Source organism: Apteryx rowi, unplaced genomic scaffold (assembly GCF_003343035.1).
Source record: "Apteryx rowi isolate R43461 unplaced genomic scaffold, aptRow1 scaffold_811, whole genome shotgun sequence".
In the NCBI taxonomy this organism is placed as follows: Eukaryota; Metazoa; Chordata; class Aves; order Apterygiformes; family Apterygidae; genus Apteryx; species Apteryx rowi.
In genome coordinates this window covers 102962-125086 of record NW_020451107.1, presented here as the reverse complement: position 1 = coordinate 125086, position 22125 = coordinate 102962, and the positions used below count along the sequence as shown (strand labels likewise).

The following is a 22125-nucleotide window of genomic DNA, read 5'->3' as shown; positions in this document are numbered from 1 at the left end:
ACACAAATTACTAAAACATTAAAAAAATTAAAGCCTGCTTTCTTGGCAGCAATGCCTGTACAAAAAAAATTTTGCAACTTTCCCAAAATATTTTTTCAATAGAATCATCTTACAGTAGAATACAATTATAACTATTTATATGAGGAAATTAAAGTTTGGGACATAATGGAAGTAAAGCAATGAGGGAAACCTAAAAAAAAACAGATGGACATACTCCATGTTTGCCAAAAGCTGAGTATTTCCCCATGCATCTTTCCTGCCCCCCCTTTTTTGTTAAGAAAAATATTTTCCATGAGAACTTCAACTGTAAGTACTCCTACACTTTAAATCTTAATCACTGAACTACCATGATCTCTGGCAGAATGGTAAGTTCCGATTCTGCAGCACCTAGTGCACCAAATCAGAACCAGAGGAGAGCCACTATAGGTGACATCAGGGTGGAAGTTTGTTACAGACCACCTGGTCAGGAGAAAAAAAAAAAACAATCTTTAAACAGCTCCAAGTTTCTGGATCACACCATAGTTCTTATGGAGGACTTTAATCCCCCAGCACCTGTTTGAAAAGGCAACATTGTGAAATGTCAACAATACAAGGGATTTCTAGAGGTTTTCAGGAATAACACTTAGATACAAGTGCTGAGTGGTCAACAGGAATGAAACACAGCTAGGTCTGCTATTCACTAACAAGGAAATATGGGTTGGGGATGCGATAACCAATGACAATGCCTTGGCTGAGGCAACTATGAAATAGCAGCACTCCAGATCCTGAAGAGAGCACAAACCCTACACTTCAAGGGAACAGACTTCCAGTACTTCAGGGAACTGATAGGTGTCTCTCATGGAAGGCAAATGCAAAGGGCCAACAAACTCAGGAAAGCTAGCAAGAACAGGCCATCATGTTACTTAGGAAAACAAGTAGATAAATTTGAAGATCAGCTTGGCTAAACAGGGAACTCTGCTCAAAGGGGCAGGTGATTTAGCAGCAGCAGATACAAACAGCACTGAGGCTCAGTGTTGTCTTTGTCTCAGTCTTCAACAAGGACTTCCAGGTTTCTCTTCTTAAAGACAGGGTTCAAAGAGGAGAACAACCAACAGTGGACAAAGATCAAATCAGATTGCTTGAGAGAACAAGTCATACAAGTCCATAGGACCACAATGGTTGACCCTGGCTAGAGTCATTTGCAAGGGTGTTTTCAATTATCTTTGAAAGGTCAGAGAGCATGGGAGGTCCCCAACAAATGGAGGAAGGCAAATGTTGGAACCATCTTCAAAAAGATTAAAAAAGTCTAGGAAGCTACAGGCTCGTTCACATCACTTTAATCCTTGGCAAAGTCATGGAGCAGGTCCTCTTGAAAAATATTTCTGGGCATATGAAGGCAGAAATCAGGAACTGTCAAAGTTAATTTACCAAGGATAAATCATGCCTGACCAATCCAATTGCCTTCTGTGAAAAAGTGACTAGATTTGTGTTGTAGAAATCAGTAGATGCAATTTACTTCAACTTCAGCAAGACATTTGAGATCTTCTCCCACAATATTCTTATATCCATACTAGGGTATTATGGCCTGGATGAGTGGCAACTAGACAACTGGGTAACACAGATTGGATGGTCAGTCTCAGAGGTTAGCAGGTCATACTCTACCCAGAGGTCAGCAACCAGTGGAGCACCACCAGAGTATATCCTGAGACTTGCCCTGTTTAACACCTTTCTCAGTAACCTGGAGAAGGTGGAGTGCACATTCATCACATTTGATGACTAAACTGGGCAGAACCAGTCCATATGCCTGAAGGCAGGGCTGCTGTTCAGAGGGACCTAGAAAGGCCAGAGGAACAGGCCAATGGAACCTCATGAATTCAACAAGGATAAATGCAAGGAAGAAGCCCTTGCAACAATACAGGCTGAGGATCATGTGGCTGGCAAGCAGCTTCACTCAACAGGATCTGGCAGGTCATTGATGAATAAGCTGAACAGGACTGGACCCAGTATTGGCCCCTGGGGTGCAATGCTAGCTCTAGGCCTCCAGCTAGACTTTGTGCCACTGGTCACAACCCTCTGAGATCTGCCATTCAATCCATGAACATAGCTTTATACATCTTGACAATGTATTGGGGCCAAAAAGTATCATGTTGTCTAACAAGTCCTGAGATACATTTGATAATTGCAATAACACAACAGCTGTTGTGTAACTCAAGCTTATACACTTAATTCTAAGTAGTCATACTCTAGAGAGTCTAAAATCTTCCTTGACAGTGAATTCACTGGCTGTCCTCAAGAAAATCTTCAAAGCTGCCCTCAGACCAGTATAAGAAGTGGCAGCTGTAATTTCCTAGATTTAGGAACTATTTTATTTAGAGGCTATACTTTCCCTCATGCAGGGTCAATTCATTGCTCAACAGGTCCTCCAAGAAATCTAGAACGTCTAACAGACCAACTTCCTGTACAGGGTGTTCCAAAGTTACAGAATCAGTAAGCTAGATCCCTCCAGAGGTCTTTGAATCCAACCCCCAGCTCAAAGCAGGGACAGTTTAGACAAGGTTGCTCAGGACCTCATCCAGTCAAGTTTTGAACATCCCCATGGATGGGGGGGGTTCCACTTTCTGGGCACCTGTTCCAGTATCTGACTAGCCTCACAGTGAAGATTGGTTTTTTTTTTTTTTGCTCCAATATCTAATTTGAACTTCCCTTGTTGCAGCTTGCAGCCATTATCTTTTGTCCTAACACCACACACCTCCAAGAGGAGTCTGATCCTTTTCTATACCTTCCCATCAGAAAGAGAAAGATGCAATAAGTGCCTCCTTAGTCTTTTCTTAAAATGACACAAGCCTTGCTTAAGTCACCATGAAATAGCAATGCATTTGAGTGAAATCATGATAAAACTCAATTCAGCCTTTCCAGTGCAGTTAACAGATGCTTGAAATGTTCCTGAAACTTGATCCACAGACTTATCATTCCTCAGCTGGAAAAGGCTCAAAATGGAATCAATGGTGACTACTCATTTTCTTGTCATAAACCCTACAGTCTTCCAAACACATGTATGCTTCTTTTACAAGGTTGTTATACAGCATAGAGCTGGCTTGGCAAAATACAGGTTAAATGATGGTCAGGAGCTGATAGGGATTGTTGTGGATTGTCCCAGGCCTCCAGGAGAAACATGAGGGTTACTTGCTGAACATGCCAATATGAAGTACTATCTGGCTTAGGAAAGGCGGAAGCAAGAAGAGAGTGTGCCAGAAGAGGCAAAGGCATCAGAGCAAGACATGGCAGAAATACCGGTCTACATTTCATCCCCATAATTTGCAGCTGCAGTGTAAAACAGTCCTGCAGAAGCATCAATAACACCTAAGCTAGCATTCATGTACAAAGTCACAAGTTTCATGGACTGTTGTGCCTGACATTTGTGCTCATTCTAACAGCAGTATTTCCTCATAAAGGTGTAGTTTTTAATATGTCTCTTGATACAACCCATCTTCAAGTCTTGCTATCATTAGGCTGTTGATAATAACATATTCCAAAATAGAGAAGCTCTCTAAACCTGCACAGAGCTTTGTATGATCAGCATGTCCTTTCCATAATAGGTATGCATATGAGCTTTTGAAAAACCAAAACTAAAAAGCTTGTGAGTCAGCATGATCAAGATATGCAAGTTCGAAAGCCCTGAGTGTTGATGCTTTGCACTGTGGGCACATGTTTATCCTTCCCCTCTCCTCCTTCAGGAATAATAAGCATATCTAAGTTCTCAAATATAACAAAAACTAGACCCCTACATTAAGAGGAAGAAGAGGGGAGAATGGTCAGAGTGTTCCAGTTCTAAGGACAGCATGACATTCATAAATTGCATGCAAGTGTTTTAACAAAGGGAATACGAATCAAAGGAGAAAGTACACAGGCACAAAAAGGTTATTCCAAACACAGGAAGATCAACACAAGAACTGGAAAAAGAAGGCAGAACATAGCCAGACCAACTGGGATATCATGAAAGAGGTAAGGAGGGCTTTGACTGAGATCTTGTATTTGATTATTGGAGATTATAGGCAAGAAAATTCCATACTTCATATCAGTCCACAAACAATGAACCGACACCTGCTCCAGATACTCAGATACACCTTCTTTAATTCCTTCAAGACAGGTCTGGGGGGTATCACTACCCCATGTCAGCAGTGTTAGAGAAAGCCTAGCAGGTTCTATTTATGTCTATATAGCTTTGCTGTTACTTTAAGTGGCAAAACTCAAGAGCAGAAGCCACTTAACCAAGACTTGAAGTTACACAGCTAACAAGGGCTAGCACATCTGATTATTCTACTTACCAACACATCCATTACACAAATCAAGTACTCAGAAGCAAAGAGCACCTTCTGTTCCCTTTCTCATTCAAAAGAGCCATTCAGCATCTAATCTAACAGAACTTTTACAAAACAAGTATCCTTCAATGGAAGCAGCCACAGTAATATTCCTAAAACCGCTACAGAGAGCTCTAAACCACAATAATAAAGTGCATGGCACTTGCAAGTTTTAAATGAGATTCTAGATTTCTAATTCTCTACAGCTTGTAGGACTTTAAAGTGTATATGGATAGTGCAGCTACTGAAAAACAGAAGGGTGTTGTGCATTGGAGCATTCCACTCCATTGTGCCGTTAGACCTTTTTACTTTGCCACATGTTCCATCACATCATGTTACATTGCATCACATTGTGACACTCCATAACACAATGTGAAATGGCATAACACAGCATAACATGACTCCAAGAATCAATATAAGATGCAGATACCATCAGGCAGGGAGGCAGGTTTGTACAGTGCTTTTTTTGGGGGGGGGGAGGGGAGGAGAGAGGAACTCATGGATGAGGCAGTTTGAAGCAAAGTATGATGGAGAAAGGACTAAAATCTAAATCCAATAAAGTATCTGCATATCCCTATCTAGAACTCTGGCAAACTTTCAGCCAATATTTGAAATTCCAAGCTTTTTCTCTGCAAGTATCTTGAAAATTCAAGACAAAGACCACTAACTCCGGAGCTCAACTATAACAGACAACAAACAAGTAGTACTTATCAAGTTATATCAAAGAGAAGGCTTTTTCTACAACCAGTCCAACACATCCTACCAGGTCCACTCTTTTGTTTGGCTTAACTCTGTTTTCAGTCAAGTTTATGATAAATCTCAGTGGAAGCATTATTACTAGTGTAGACCAGTGGTTGAAAGTCTACTCCTTACTAAAAAGCAGCAAAATATTTAATACAATAATTTAGCTATATAGAGTTGCAGCTAAATAAAAGCTGGGCATAGCAATGTGCTTTTTGAAAAGTGTTCATAGCCATGCTTAACAATTTTGAGGTGATGCTTTCTTGAGTACAACAAAACAACAAATATGACATTTCATTAAATACATCCATTCCTGACTGGTATCAGCATCCAATAAAGAGCCATAAAAATTAGGGACAAATATACACATCATTTATATATGTTAATTATTTGAAACCAGTCATTTTATGGCCAGCTGCTTTGATAAGAAAGGCTTATATTTAATAGATAAAACATCCAAAAAAGTTAAGTGAAAGAAAAATCATGACAGACACTGGGCAAAAATCTAACCAAAGCTGAGTAAGGTTGGAATCTGCACAGCAAAGAAAAAATGTGATTTCCTTGAATATCTGTAAAGCTGAGATATGCAGACTAAACTTACTTTAGAACAGTAAGAAATTTATCAGCTGGAATAACTCATCCAGGACTGCAACACATTTTCTGTCTACAGTAACTTTTAAATTAAGAACAGTTGTTTCCATAGAACATACTCCAGCTGAAACAAATTTTAATCAGAAAATGTATAGCCCAAGTCAGAGTGAGTCAGATGATGAAACAGTCCCTGACCTTTTGTTTAACTTTGTTTTTCTCATTTATGGCTTTATACTTTTAGGAAAGTGCGCATTTCCTGATTTTCAGCAGGATGAGCATAAAAATCACTTCCTAAGCCACTCCTATATATTCCATTTTCCTTCACAGTCCTTTCTAATAAGGATCCCAGCTTACCACAACAGGCCTAGCTCAAAATAAGCATTAAGGAAAACAATTGCCAAACAGCTTGGTCCTGTAGGGCCTTTTTTTTTTTTTTTAAAAAGACTGAAGGGGTGGAAAATTTGGAAAGGCATATGCTATAGATGGACACTAAAAGGTCCAAACTAAACTCATGACCTTACTGAAAAAAAGAAAAAAATCTTCCTCATCTATTCTGTTGCTGCTTATCAGCATGATTCACTCTGCCAGTGCCACTGTCACTTCCCTCACTTTCCAGCNGGGGGGGCACACACACCACACAACACAACCAGGAATTAAAGATCATACCATTTTCTTTTATCATAAAGAAATTAAATCATCTCAAACAGAGCTGGCAAAAAGCCTAAGTGCATTGATATGAATATGCATAGTATTTCATAGTATGAGGGGGGAAAATTTTCTTTAAAAACCCTCCTTCAGCTGACTGCATTTGCAAGTTCAGGACAATTTCACCAGTCTTACTACCACAGAAGTAACCTCATGTTACCACACTGCTGATCCAATTGATATTTGCAGCATGTCTTTTCTGCAAAAATGCAAAGAACAGAAGTTCCCTTTAAGACCAAGCAAGGACCATGGGACAATTCACAGCATTTGTGGAGCCATGCAATCAGCCTGTGTTGGAAACAGTGGCTAAGCCACATCTTTAATGTCTCAAAGACAACAGATTGTCCTCCTCCATTCAAATGGAGGAGGCCAAAGAGTCACTTTTCTCCAAAATTCACTTGAGTCTTCAAACATTTGGAAGAAATGTGTTTTTGTGTCAGTGCCCACCTGCCTTTCCCCCCCCCCCCACACACACACTTTAAGCTCCTTCAGTTGCTTTTTCAGCCCCCTTTTCCCACTCAAATTACAAACACTCTGCTTTTGAAGGCTTTCCTGATTCTCCTTGGCATTATCCTCTTTGGTTTATTCATACAGTTTGTCTGGACGATGATAATTTCTTGTTGGGAGTGAAACCTATCTTACAACACCCTTTTGTACTAAGAACATTAAAAAAAAAATCACTCTTTAAAACTCACTAGTGGCTTAGTACATATCTGCAGTTACTTCTGTTTCTAGTGCGTCTTCTCTCTCCCAGTGACACAGATTATCCAAAATTGTATTTGGCATATCTCATCCTCTCTAGAGGAAATGCAGACACTTAAATGCTATCCCCATTGTCAGATCTTATCAACTTTCAGCACTATAATTTTGAGGTCAACCCTTCAACTCTTAATTCAGCTCAATATAATGAAAAACAATTTTTTCCCCAAATAGGAAAACACAAGCACAGCATACCACTATTTACTAGCTACAAACAGGGCTGTGAAAAGAATTTTCAGCTTCTTTAAAGCATGAAGGAACAGTTGATTTCATTATGTACTTGATCCAATCGATGCTTTGATCTAATTTTGTTTCTTACCATACTGGCAGTCTCCACCTCTCAAACAATTTCAAGAGAGCAGAGCAGCACAGCAGACGGAATAGATATGCATTTTTTTTTCCCATGTTTTAATGAAAGGAACTCTCCCTGGTTCTCCAAATACACAATTATGATGCCAAGTATAAGGACAGAGGTGATAAAGTAAGAGAGTAATGATCCCCAATACTATGGTTCAGTGGGGTTAACACTTTCCTGGGTAAAGTGGGAGATGGAGTTTTAAATTTCTACAGGTGAAAGTGAGAAAGAAGTTCTCTAAACAGGAATTTAACCATTTAGCTACAAGATAAGCAGGGAACCTCACAGCTACAAGAAAAATCTAATTTGTCCAGCTTCAAAAGCAACCTTTCAGGTGCTGTAACTTAAGTGAATTTATTTCAGAACAAAAACTAAGACACACAGGTTTTAAGACACATCCATTCTAGGTAAGTGAAATTATAGTAGCTAGCAATACAGTAACCTTTGTGCTGGCCATTTCTAGGAAGGAAGCTAAGGCAACTGCAGGGAGGGAAAATAAATTCAGAAGAGGTATCCTGCATGGTAGGGCTGTAACAGAAGGTGGCCAAGAAATTGTTTCAGCAATGTCACTGGCCACATATGATTTATTTGTCAGATGACAGTTTAAAAATAGCTGGCAATTCTATGCAGACACGATGTGAACTACACATCTTCATCTAGTTTTTTTTAAATTCTACAATAATGTGTCTGCACAAGCAGCTAAATATTGAATCTTTGTCCCTATTGCCATTTCTGGTTATAGTTAAATTGAGCTATAATTACTCTGCATTCTCTGAGAAGGAAGTCCAAGAAGCCTGTACAACAGACAGTATTGCACTTTGTTTGACACTGAGCATGGCCTAAGGGCCAGGCCACATTTGTTACAGAATTAGCAGTAATCAGAACCCCAAAATGACTCGGGGAACCTAATGACGGCTTAGTCAATTGCGCACAAAGGCTATGTATCCTAATGGAGGCTGAGCCACAGGAAAACAAACGAGCAGCTCAAAACCACATTTTGGAAAACCAAAATCCATCAAAATAGAAGCCACCACTTCACAAATAAAAAAAAAGTAGTAATAAAATAAGATTGAGATCACCACACCTTAAGATCAGAGGATTTGAAAGGCTAGAAAACCAGATGTTGTGAACTGTTGTACAGTTATTTACTCTATTTTTATCAAGTTTACTTTATTTCCATTCTTAAATTTCTGGGGAAAAAGGGGAACCATGGGGGAAACAGAGGGGCTAGGGGTCTCTAGGGTCCTCATGCAAATTACTTGTCTTTATTTCTCACCTGCTTCATAATAACACTTCAAGACTTCATATGTATTTTGCAGTTGCTTACAGATGGTTGCTAGATGTGAATTCACATTAAGAGACTTAGCTCAGGAGTAGTAGCAGGGATCAGGTACACTTCAACCTTAAATTAGCCACTCAGACCAGTGGAAAAAAAGATCCCTTGCCACTGTAAAAAAAAAAAAAAAAAAAAGCACAAAACCAAAAAAAAACGATAAGCAACCTATATCTAACTCCAAGTGGGCAAATTTTTCTGTTGCAACACCTGTTTAAATGACTATTTCAGATCCTAAGAGCAAGAAAACAGATCTCAGGAAAGCAACAGAATGACTTTATCCTTTTGCGAAACACCAAGTATACAACTTAATGTGTGCTCCAGAAGGACCCAAGACACTGGCGGCTCACTAACAGCAGCAACAGCTAAAAAGCACCAACTTCAAAACCAAACCTCTGATGCACAGAAGTGCATTCCTTCCCGACTTACATACTGATAGATTAGTCTACTAGTAATTATTTACCCCTGGGATTCAGATACTTCTGAAGAGTATAAATCTTGGCCAATTTTCACCATAAGACTTAGGAAAAAGTATATTGTAAAAATGCATTCCTGCCCATGGAATATCCTGTTCCACTTTGCATGAGACTGATGAACACCATGCACCCATTGTAAGAGTTACTGGGTAAAGTTTCATACCTTATGAAAAGCAAGTTTATAAAAAAAGTTAGTCTATTGAGTATCCTCTTAGTTTGTATATCTGGAAAATAATCCTGCCTATTAAACTATTACCTTCCTTTAAATGAAAGCAGGTAACATTTTAAATTTCCTTGGTAGCATACTTTGCACGAGGACTTCTAAGATACTTCCCTTGTTCATATAAAGCAATTTAGTTTTAGTCAAACCAACTAGTCTTTCACAAAAAAGTTCACTTGCCATCCAGAAAAGGGTCCCTGTGTCAAATTCAGAATAATGTTCTATAGTAGACAGTACACTGAATATTAAACAAGTCAGCACCAAGAGAAATCTGTAAAAAGAAAAAATAGTTTAGTGGTCTCTCCAGTTGATCTGTAAGTCTAAATCTAGTGTTACTTCTCCTATTCATACAGTATTTTTCATCACAAGTACTTTGTGTTTAATCAGTTTGTTCTTCCTACTCCAGCAGAGAGCATTCTCTGAACATCATAGTTTTGCATTCAATGACTTGAGACAAGGAATAAAATGATAGAAAGGCTGAATGCTATTAAATCAATAGGTAAGTCACATTATCAAGTATAATTTCAAAAAAGCTTGTCATAGTGAATGCTTCATGTAAAGCCATTGACAGCTGTATAACATGTACCACAATAGAAAGCTGTCAGATTTGATAACATCAATTATAGTAGACTGAGACATTTCACTAAAGTTGCTGATTGTCACTCCAGTGATAACTGTTGCATTAACTGCATTCCATAAATTCAAAACATACATAAATATAGAATGAACAGCTATTACCACAATATTCTTAGTATCACCATTTAAAAAAAAATCCAGAGGTGTCAAAACATATTATGCTCTCCCCCTCCAAAAAAAAGTTTGAAAAGCAAAATTGAAAAGTCATAAGAACTGGGGGGAAAAAAGGTGTAACTGAATTCTGGATGATTAATTCCTCAAAGATTGGCAGAGTACCCACTACTACAATGCATACAATATCTCAGTCATATCTGCACCATTGGTAGCATGCTAAACTTTTAATCAAATGAAGAATATAAAAGCTTTATGAAGAACTCTGATGGACAGACCAGAATGCTAGATTTCAGATATGTTTGCACTACAATTTTCACCATTTCTTAACGTCATGCAGAAAACAGAAAAATTGAGATTTCTTCACCTGACCAACCAGAAACATTCCCTCTTGCATACTAGCTTTTTCAGCTGTCATTTCCTCCATTTTCACATCAAGAGTCTGTACCTAAACTCCAGAATTCTCAAACCAGCAATAAAACCTTACAGTCCTGCATGTAGGGAGACTTTTCTATCCCCTAGGGAAATCCTTCTAAATAAGATAAACACCACTGCAAAGGCTAATTCAAAAACTTCAGAGCAAATGACAGACTAACAGCCCTGGTGGCTGCACTATTAAAATCATGAGATTTCAGCACACAAACATAAGTACATCAACAACACTTAGTGTGCTTTAGTTTTTGCATGTGTTTTTTTTTGTTTTTTTTTTTTGAGGAAGAGCTTGTCCGAAGGGCAAAGTCCATGTCCAGCCTGGAGGCCAGTGACAAGCAGAGTCCTATAGGAGTCAACCTTGGAACTCCTCCTCTTTAGTGTTTTTGTCAATGTCCCAGAAGAGGAGAGGAAATATACCTCAAGTCCACAAATGATGCCAAGTCAGGGGTGCAGTCAATAAACCTGAAGGTAAAGCTGCTATTTAAAGGCCCCCAAAACAGGCTAGAAAAATAGGCCAACAGGAATCCCGTAAAATTCAACATGAACAAATGTTAAGTCCTGCACACGGAGCAGATTAAACCCATGCATCAGGCTGGCTACTGTGTAGTGGCTCTGAAAGGGGCCTTGGGGACACCTGGTGTATAGAGGGCTAAACAGGACCCAGAAGTTTTGTTGGCAGAGATGAAGGATGACAGCATCCTGAGCTGTAGCAACAATAAAGCAAGGGAAAATGATTATTCCACTTCATTAGAGTACATCTGAAATTATGCATGAAGTTTTGCTCCCCACAAGTGCAACAAATATGTTGATAAGCTAGAGCAAGTTCAGCAGAGGTGAGGTTTTGAAGCACCTGAACTATGAGGAGAAGCAGAGGGAACTGGACTTATTCAACCTGGAAAGAGGACCAGCTTTGGGAGGACCTAACACCAGCCTCCTAGTAGTTACAAGGATGTGACTGAAAAGGTGGAGCCAAGCTCTGTACTGAGGTGCAAAGCAGAAGAAAAGACACTGATCATAAATTGAAACCAGGAAGTTCCAACCAGATATCAGGGCAGAAAAGGGAGGAAATCAATTTGAAGAAAATAAGCACTGAAAAGGCTGTAAAAAACTCCAACCTTGGAGGTTTTGAAGACCCTACTGGACAGAGCTCTGAGCAACCTGGTCCAAATTCAGTGTTGACCGTGTTTTGAGCAGCAAATTGGACTACAGAGCTCCTGAGATCCTTTCCAACCTGAATGTTTCTGATCCTATTATTTAGGCTGCTTACACTTATATGTTATTTAAAAAGCTGCTCTTTACTCTTATAAAGATGTTACATTTCAGCACAGGCCTCACCAAAGGCTAATTTTACTTCATGTTAATTAATCTAGGTGTATCATAAGCCTGTTTTCTTCCTACATGAGTATTGCTGTTTGACCTGTTCTGAGACAAACTGACTGCAGCATTGCCATAGTCAGCTGGTTTCAGGATCCTTAATGGAAACAACAAAAAGACAACTAGCACAGGATACAGTCAGAGGGCCAAAATACTCTGCTTTGTATGTCTCAAAAGGCACCTCAATCAACAAACAAACAAATCAAAACAAGAAACCATCACTGCTGATTTTTTCTTCTGTACTATTAGCAAGACTGCTTCAGAGCTCAGTCAGTTTGATAAAGACTGTCCTTCATGTCACATGTTTAGGAACAGAGCTAGAACACAGCATCACCCAGAATCTGTACACTGAGAATTATCATCTATGGGAAAGGCAAGAGACTATCACTTCTATACTCCATGCAACACCCTCAAGTCCCAGCATCCCATACAGTCTTCCTGTTTACTAATATAATCATATTACTCCATGATCTTATGTCACAATGATCTTCAAAATCTGCTACAAATATTTCTTTAAAAAAATGAAACTCAATATCAATGACACTATGCAAATCTTGCAAAAAACCTCTGATGGTGATGGTATAGGAAGGACTTTGATTATGCCTGTCCTAGAATACTACTTCAGGATTTCCAAAAAAAGAGAGAGTACGTTTTACTCCCAGCAAAGTAGATTAAACTCCCAGTATATTTGATTTTCCTGATTATGGGGATCTCTTCAATTATCTTTGAATCAAGTCCCCTTTGCACATTTTTAGCTGTAGTGAAGAGGACAAAGACAGACTTGTCTGCAAAGTTTCCGATAACATAGTGGCTTATGCTGAGGAGCTCTGCTGCATTAATTCTACAAACCATCGCAACAATAAACGCTAATGACAAACTTTTGTTAGTGAGCACAGGAGAAGACTTAGTTCTTCACATCCTAGCATCAAGCACAAGAACAATAAATCTAGAATAGAAGCAATAGATATAACAAGCAAAGCATGCTCTTAGGACCAAATTCACTACTTCAGGCCCAGTATAATCACATTGACTAATTGTTTAAACACAATATTCATTAGCATCAAGTTCTTTTAGTAACCCACATAAAAACACACAAGTTTTGAATTCCAAAGAAGAATCGCTTTACACTAGTAAAAAACCTAAAATTTATCAGAGTCATTACAATAACCAATACTTTATGCTTCCTAACAAAGCAATTACCTGCCAGGGAGCAGTGAGAGCGGGGCTACTCTTCCCACAAGGGAGGGCAACCAGGAGCCCAGGCTGGCAACAGCACAGGTAGGTACCAAACTTCACAGTCCTGCTGTACCTGAGGAAGGCTGGGTGGTGAGGGTGACCAGATCCTTCAACCATTCAGTAGCCATCACACAAGGTGAGGCAGCAAGGCAGGTCCAGGGGCCATTCAGGAAGCCCAGTCAGGAACAGGACTGTAACACAGGTCCAAGGTCTGTCCAAGAGACAAGGACTGAGACAGGACTAGAAACAAAGCTACCTACAGCATAGGTCCATGGGCCAGCAAGGAAGTCCCATCAATAACCTAGCACTGCAGGAAACAGAAGCAAGTACAGAAGTGCACTGCAGACACACATACAGCATAGCCTAGAGAGGAGGTAGGTATCCCAGCCTGAGCTTAAATAGGGCAATGGGCAGCAGGTGTGGAGATTCCAGGTGAGGCTGCTTAGGGTAATTAAGGCCTATTAGTGCCTTCAGGGCCCTGACATTAGCTTTGAAGCAAGGTTTTCATTTCTCTCATGCTGGGAATGTTTTCTAGCACCTGCACTACATTTAGAGTTTCTAATGCTAAACAGATCACACACCCATTTTCAGCTCTGAAAACTGCTAGCCAAGAGAAACTTCTGAAAAGTAAAATTCACATTTGAATGCAATGACTCAGCTTGAGTTGTTTCTGAAAAGAATGTAGCGATTGCCCTCAAAAGAAAGTCTTTTTTCACCCAAGAGTCACTTCTCCAATATTGGCTGGTCCTAGATACTTCAGAAGCTGACACATGAAGTGTTTTGACAGACTATACCAAAATCCAGAATTCAAATCTTCCCAGGATCACAGAGGTGTCCCTTGCGCCCAAAAGGTCCTCTGCAATAATTCCAGTTTTAAAGCCTACAGCTGTTCAGGGCACTGCCACTCAGATTGTTGCTGATAATAAATTCATCCCAAGTTTCCCTCCAGTTCGATGCTTCCAGCTGAACTTGCTATACTGCTGCACAGCCAGTGTGACATGCAAAACTCATCCGCCATACAGCGATTTGCAGAAAGTTTTTATTTAACATTTGCAAAGAATTATATGTGTACAGAAACATCCAAAATGCATGTTTGTCTCAGATGGAGGGTAAACTTGGGCAATATTCTTTATGCAGCACATTTAAACCATAACTAGAACCAAGTAAAACTGCAGAATAGGAGTACTATGAAAACACAGCTAAGGGCTCTTCACCTTTCCCTTTCCTTTTACTGAAATATTTCAGATTTTGAGAATGTTTCAGTGTCCTCAGGAACATTGAACAGAGAATAAGGAACACTGAAGACAATGCCATTCACATAAACGGCTATGCTTGGTCCACACTGCAGGTCAACTGCATCTAAGTGCTTACACAATCAAATAAAGACAGTTGTTCCTCACCTGCCAGACAGACAACAGCTGACTCTGTTCAAGCCTGAAACTGGATTTGGAGGTATAAAAAAATCCTACTTCCATTCATATGGCTCTGGAATGGCTCAGCCACCAACTCTGTCATTATTATCCACAGAGATTTGAGAGGATTTGAGCCCCATTAATACTTGAGTTGCTTGAGTAGTAGATAGAACTTGATGTGCATGACTGTCCTGAATAAACTTTGCATTTCCTTGTTGAGTATTTACCCATGCTGATCCATGCTATTAAGACTGACCTTTAACATGGATTATCCAAGTTCCTAATCACTGCCAAGAAATCAATTCCTTCAGCTGAAAGCAGAAGGATGGTATCTGTTAACTGGTTATATAACTGCTCCATACATCTTCTGCTGTGCATTCTTGCACTTTAACGGGATAATCTGATGAATATGGAAGTGTGCCGAATATGTTTTTGAAAAAATTGTTTCCTTGTGCACTTCAATAGGCTTTAATGACTTATTTGTAATGTAATTATAATTCATATTAAAAGATAGCAGAAATATAGGCTGTGATTACAACCTGCTAAAATAATATGAAACTTAAGTGTACTGCCACAAAGTTTCTGCACCTGCAAAACTGGAGGAATGTTAATTGCAATCTGGAATTTATTTATTTGAGCCTTAGTCATAGAGATGCAAAACAAATTTGAAATAATAGGATAAAGCTATACTGGTAGAAGTCACTGCACTTGCCCATAACATCCAGTGAAGACTGCTGAAGAAACTTTCAGGACAATACCAGCTATACCAGTACTGGTCCCATCCATGTTCAAGCCATTCATATAGCATAAATGAAATATATCTGTGTTAACACAGCTCTGTACCTCAACTCTTTAGCCCTTAAGCAACAGATTATGATATGATCTGATGCAAATCTGTGCTTGCAGGGCTATATTACTTTTAAGTCCCAAATGAGTCTGTGCACAACATGCCTTACACTTCTTTGCATATGTACAGTAGCTCATTTGTCATTAAATCAGAAGTTTCAGTGCTGCACTCTACTGAATGGTGTAGAAAAGCATTGTTTCATCTCTATAAATATGAGGATTTTTCACTTATTTTTTGCTTTTCTAGCTTCATGGCAGAATACATTAGGAGAGCCACACAAATAAAGTGTGGTCTGTGAACTCAGAAGAGGGAGTTGCAAATGATCAGAGTAGGAGGTTTAGTATCTTAAGTCAAGGTGAAAGCACGATGCAAGAGAAAATGAACAAAAAGAACTTCTTACCAGAAAGGCTATATGAAAAAAAATGAATAGATACTTTTCAGAATTAACAAACGGACAGGTTATTTCTTAAGTTCAACAATATTGAGAAGCCAGGTTAGCACATATATTTATTTTTCAACATTTCCCAAGGCGTAAGAGTGTGGCCAGCACATCGAGGGAAGTGAGCTTTGCCTGCTGCTCGGCACTCGTGAGACTGTGCTGGGAGCACTGTGCCCAGCCTTGGGGCTCCACAGTGCCTATGGGACAGGCAGAGACACCCTGGGAGCCATCCTGCTGGAGATCCCCAGGATGGGGAGGGGGCTGGAGCCCACAAGCCATGTGGTGAGGCTGGGTGTGCTTCCCCTGGCACAGGAGCAGCCTTGCTCTCTGACGAGCAAAAAGGCCCACAGATATCGTCCCCAGAAAGCAGCCCTCAGCCCATCGGAGCCCCTGCCCCTCCAGAGCAGGGCTCTCTTCAGCCCACAAGACCCCTCCTTGGGGTGGGCACCAAGCCATGCATGACATCACAAGGGCTTTCTGATGTCACCAGCGACCCATAAGGTCACTGTTTCACCCTCTTGCACAGTCATTACCAGAAGAGCCACCGGTGGTGGCAGAAGCTCACCAGGATCAGGCTGCCCCTGCCTGCCTGGCACAGGTTTCTGGCACCAGTGAGTCAGGCAGAGCGACTGCAGCAGAGGAGGAAGGACATGCAAGGGAGGACGAGGATGAGGAAGGTGGGGAAAACCTGGTGGGACAAAGCAGCTGCCCTCCCCCAGGCTGCAGCAGCCCTGCAACCTGTCCAAGCCAATCCACCTCAAGACAAGCCAAGAGAGCTGGATGAGCTAGAGGCATGGACCCTGTCACAACACCTCACCATGGCTGAGGTCCCCCCTGGAAGAGGAAGCCATCAATTGCCCTCAGTGCAAGAGGGCCACCAGCTCTCCTCCCCACCAGCCTGCCTCCAGCCCCTCCAAGGAAGACCAAAGTGCCTTAGGCCAAGATCTACCCACCAGGCTGGGCCGAACAGGCAGCAATGGCAAAGTCCCTCCAACAGCTCTCCTCCACTGCCACAACTGGCACAGGCATGTCACTTCCAGGACACTCACTGCTCCCTTTCCTGCCACATCCCTTTAGGGCTTCTTCACATACCAAAGGCAACACACTGACCACAGGCCTGCCACATTCACAGGAACCTGCTTCCCAGGACTATTGCACCCAACTTTCCCTTCCCACCATCTCTAGCTCATTTCTCCTTTTGGGCTTCTAAAATAGTTCTCCTGTCTAACCTAGAACAAAAATCGGTGGTCCTGGAGTCATGTTCAAAATATACTGGGAATGGAATGGAAAAGGAAATAATCTAGATGAAGGAAAATCCATGCAATGTGAGGGATGACCTTGCCATGCTGTAGAAGAGAAGAATGATCCAGACCACCACACTCATATACTGTCATGTTCATGAGTACATAACTTGCAGGTAGCTTTTAAATACATTTGAGAGATTTCCAGGGCTCAGCTGCCACTGTACGTCACAGGAAATATGTGGCCAATGCCCAGGTCAAAAATTACGTAGGAGGAAATCTAAATACCTTCAACACTAATGTCCAAGAGCAAAAGCCTCAAAACTACTACTGCCTCCCTTAGCTGTATACCAGTTCCCTTGGGGACCGTAGCTGCTACTGACTACCCCCACTACTACCATCATGTCAAGGGCCTTTGCCTGTCTCATGCCTACGCAACCCCTGAATCCTCCTGCTCTACCTGAAACACAGAAAGAGGCGGGCTCCAAATCTCAGTTCTCGTCTGGCTGCAGTGTCATCTACACTATGCTGAAGAAGCAGCAACAGCTGCCTGTGCGGACAGGCAGAGCAGGGAGATGAGACTGGTCTCCTTTCCTATGCTAGAGTCCACAGTTAGCACATGTGACCAGAAGTGAGGCATCTGGGCTTGTAGCTCTCTTGAGCCTAAGATTCACACCTGCATCTTCTCCCTCCCAGAAGACAAAGCAATGCAGGCACTCAGGAAAAGGCATGGGTGACCTGAAATGCCAACAGGATCCAGCGACACTGGACCTTGCTTCCCCCAGAAGAGCTCCCCCATCACTGAATTACAGGATCTACTCTGCTTCCCTGTAGCCTGCTGCCCCAGGAAGCCCAGCTGTTAGCAGCACGCTGGCACTGCTTCCCCAGCAGAACAGATGACTACCTGCCCAGTGTCATGGGCCTCAGTGACAAGGTTGCAGGACCAGCAGGCTGCGCAGCCACCTTGGGACAGATACAGCCTCTTCCCACATGCCTCTGAAACAGATGCAAACAACAGTGGGGGAGAGAAAAGGTCTGAGACCTTGTATGCCAAAAGCTTTACCACTGAGAGTCAAAACTTCAGCCAGGCAGAGAAGTCCATGACAACCCTGCTCCCGCATATTTAAGGAAGACCCCAGCAGTTGCCTGGGGTTAGAGATGCACTCCTGAGGGGTGGGTCCTCCATGCCAAAAGGGCTGTGTACACCCCTGAAGAACAACAGCCCATGCACAAACCACGCTGGTGCACACACATCCCTGAAGGCATTGGCACAACTCTCAGGGCCTGGAGGGCACTTCACAGGCCCTAATGGCCCTGACCAGCCCCACCTGGGGCCTCCACCAACTCCCCTGCCCAATGCCCCAGCAGCTCCATTTCAGTTCAGCCCCAGGCCTTCAGTGCCTGCCCCAGCTACATACCTCTGCCCAGCCCTGCCTCTGCTCCTCTTTCCCGCATGGAGCCTGACTTATGTCAGGGGCACTTCGTCTTCAGTCCTGTGCCTGGCCCTGCCTCCTCACCTTGCCTTGTCTTCAGTTCTCAGCGGACCCTGTTATCAGCAGCCTGCTCTGCCCACCATCCTTGCTGCCCTGGTGCTGTGGCCTGCTGATATGGGGACTGTCCCTTCCTGCGTCGGCTTCCTCCCTACTGCTCCTTCACTCCCTCTCATGGAGTAGCCCTGATCTTTCTGCTCCCTGAGAAATCCATTCTAGAGCAGCTACACTAACAAAAGAACATCAGAAAGAAACTCTTACTTTCGGAGTGACAAAAAGAAACCATCACACATACCACCTCCTGCAATGCCTGTCATCTTGATGGAAGAATTTTGATGAACTCGGTGTAACCTGTGGTGAAAATACAGAAAGCTGAGACTAGGGATTAAGGAGGATAGGCGTTTACAGAAGTGTTTGTGCAATTGTTGGTGTTCTCTTTTTTCAATATCCAAATTATTGACCAAAAGTTTGGGTGGTTTGGCAAAAAATTAAGTAAAATTTCCTGACTTGAAGCTGTTTTGTCTGTGACACCTAGCTCTTAGCCAGATTGTTAGGGTGTTGCCCCAAGGTGGAAGACATGGGTGTGAATGTCCCTATGCTCAGAAGCTGTTGAGCAGAAGCAGGTGCTCTAGTGACTAAGTAGGAGTGGTAGGAGCAAGCAGAAAGACTGGGCCCAACACAGAAACAAGATTTTAGGCATCTAGTTTTAAGGAGGTTGCAGGCTGTGAAAATTATTCTTACCTAGGCATACAGTTTAGGGCTGGCACTTCTATCCCTAGGGTCTGACACCTTGATCTATTGGTACAATTAATAAAAAAAAATGCTAGTGCATTGATTTCCAAAGAGATTTCAAAGCAGCGTGGTATTCTTCTTGAAATCCGCCCCAAGGAGACCAAGACACCCAAGTGCAAGAAGCAGCTTGAAGTTCCTACCCTAACCCCTTAAATAGCTACAGTCTCTTGGGTGCTTTCGGTAAACTTCTCCTGCTGCCTAACTGGCATTTGGTTCTGTTGATTGCTGCTCCTGAGTATGGCCTGTATTGGCAATCTTGTTAGCTGACAGTCAGCTAGTAAAGGCCTGAGATTCAGCAGCACAGTGCAAAAGACCAAGCCAAACCTGTGCTGTCAGGAGTAGAGGAGAGAAGGGGCTATGTTCATCATATTTACTGAAAATTAAAGTCTGATTTCTCCCAGTCTCTTATGTGCCGGAAGCAGTTTCACCAATTTTGATGGCATTAATGAAGAAAAATGTGTTTGTGGTGGGCATTTTAATGATTTCTAGTTCTTCATTGCTGGCAAATAGCTGGGACTGATATGTCTTTAGAAGAATAAGGGGAGAAGGAAAAAGGGACCCAGATAGCAATGCCCTGGCCAAGATATGTTAGCGGCACTTTTGGCATGGGACTGTGTCCAGGTCCTGATGAGCCAGCCAGCAGAGGGGGCAAAAGTTAAACTTCTGAAGGGAGGGTGTCGAGAGGATGGGGCCAGACTCTTTTCAGTGGTGACGAGCGACAGGACGCGAGGCAATGGGCACAAACTGAAACACAGACACTTCCATCTTAACATGAGGAAAAACTTTTTCACTGTGAGGGTGACAGAGCACTGGAACAGGTTGCCCCGAGAGGTGGTGGAGTCTCCTTCTCTGGAGATATTCAAAAGCCGCCTGGATGCAATCCTGTGCAATGTGCTCTAGGTGACCCTGCTTGAGCAGGGGGGTTGGACTAGATGATCTCCAGAGGTCCCTTCCAACCTCAGTGATTCTGTGATTCTGTGATTCTGTGATTCTGTGATTTTTTCCCACAGGCACAATGACTGGAAAGTGGTATTCCAAAAAAGAAAACTGAACAGAACAAAGCATTGAGAACAAACTTAGAGACACAGGAACACAAGCCAGCACTTGTGAAATGGGAAAGAACAAGCTGATAAGGAGCTTATAGCTCAAGTGTATTCCCAGCAACCAACACTAGAAGAGTCTAGGCATGGGCATATGCAAAGCTTTAGCCTTTCCTTAAAACAGTAGTAGGACTGCTTTCCATGTAAAGAAAATGTATACATAAAAATAAGGTAATTAGCAATTCCAATGATGGGTGAATGGAGAAAGCCACAAAGGGGTGAACAGACTTGTCCATACATCAGAACAGTGTCAGAGGCATGTAGAACTTGGGTCTGTTGAAGCACAGACTGTTTTCCTGTTAACAGCCATGGGAACATAGGAACTTGGCTGGTCTTAGCTTCAGTCCTCTGAAATAGCAGATAACCACATCAAACAACTCAAGCATACATTTAACAAGCACTTCCTGGAACTACTTAGTTTGTTCTCATCTTTCTTATGAGACTGCTGTTCCACTCCTACCATTGCTAGAGGTCTTATTTCTAGGCAAAATGCATGTATGTAAAGCTGCTTCTGAGTACAGCCCCATTCATTTCTCCCAGATCCCTGCCATTTCAGTTGCATTTTAAAATCCCTTTGTTTTCTTCTACTGCCCACATTAGTAATAAACAAAAAGTCAGAGGAAATTCACATGAATTTTCTTTGACTTTTTAAGCTGTTAGTATGGATGCTATATAAATACAGAGATTCCACATGTCATGTACTGTAATAAAATACAAACCAGATTCATTATATTAAGATATACACAAATACAGAAATCATATTTCAGCTGCTATCGTTCATTATCATTGTACTTTCTACAGGTTTTAAGCAGGCATCGCTCAAATAAGCACTTCCTGTTTTTACCTCCACTTACTCCAAAGAAGGTGCACCCCTTACAGGCTGACAGTATAGACCAGCTATTTTCAAGTGAAATAGCAGAGATGGTTTAGCAAGGCAGAGAGGACAACTTTCATCAGAAGGCTAGAACAGAGGAGAAAGGATACGTTGCTAGCAAAGCATAAGCATAACCTCTTAATCCCCTTTTCCACAGGCTGAAAAAAAAAAATCTTGCCTTTTCCTCCTGTAACTGTACTGGAAAGTCTATGCTATGCAAGGCATATAGCAGTCAAAAGGTCCAACTGCTGCTGCTTCACAAGAGCTGGCTTTAATCTACTTACGTCAGGTACTGGTAACAAGGATTCTGGTAAGGCCTTTGCTCGCTGTGAACTCTGTGTTGTGGTGGTTATGTTATTTTCAGTACCCCACGTGGTTGTTTTAAAACTGGCTATGGCTAAGAGATAGTGACATGTTTAACTGCAGATCAGAAATATTGTGAGAGGATTTAGAGATGTTTTTTAATGCTTATCAGCAATCCAATAGTACATAACTTTGCAGTGGTACTTAGTGGTACTAAGCTGTCTAGAATCAGGCTAAAATTACTTGCCTCATGTTAGGCCACTTATGAAGCCAAAAATCCAAAACAGGTGAGAGAACTTCAGTTTCTTTTCAATAATAATG

At 41.7% G+C, this 22125-nt stretch overlaps 1 protein-coding gene across 1 annotated transcript in view; it reads right to left on the bottom strand.

The window, feature by feature from the left end:
* The window catches only part of LOC112977271 (potassium voltage-gated channel subfamily KQT member 1-like), a gene marked incomplete at its 3' end in the record, with an annotated part of 113674 nt that overhangs the window by 69488 nt on the left and 22061 nt on the right, over window positions 1–22125 (bottom strand). Inside the window, 1 exon segment of the mRNA XM_026089415.1 lies at window positions 9698–9788. Within this exon segment, the coding sequence (XP_025945200.1) occupies window positions 9698–9788 (91 nt within the window).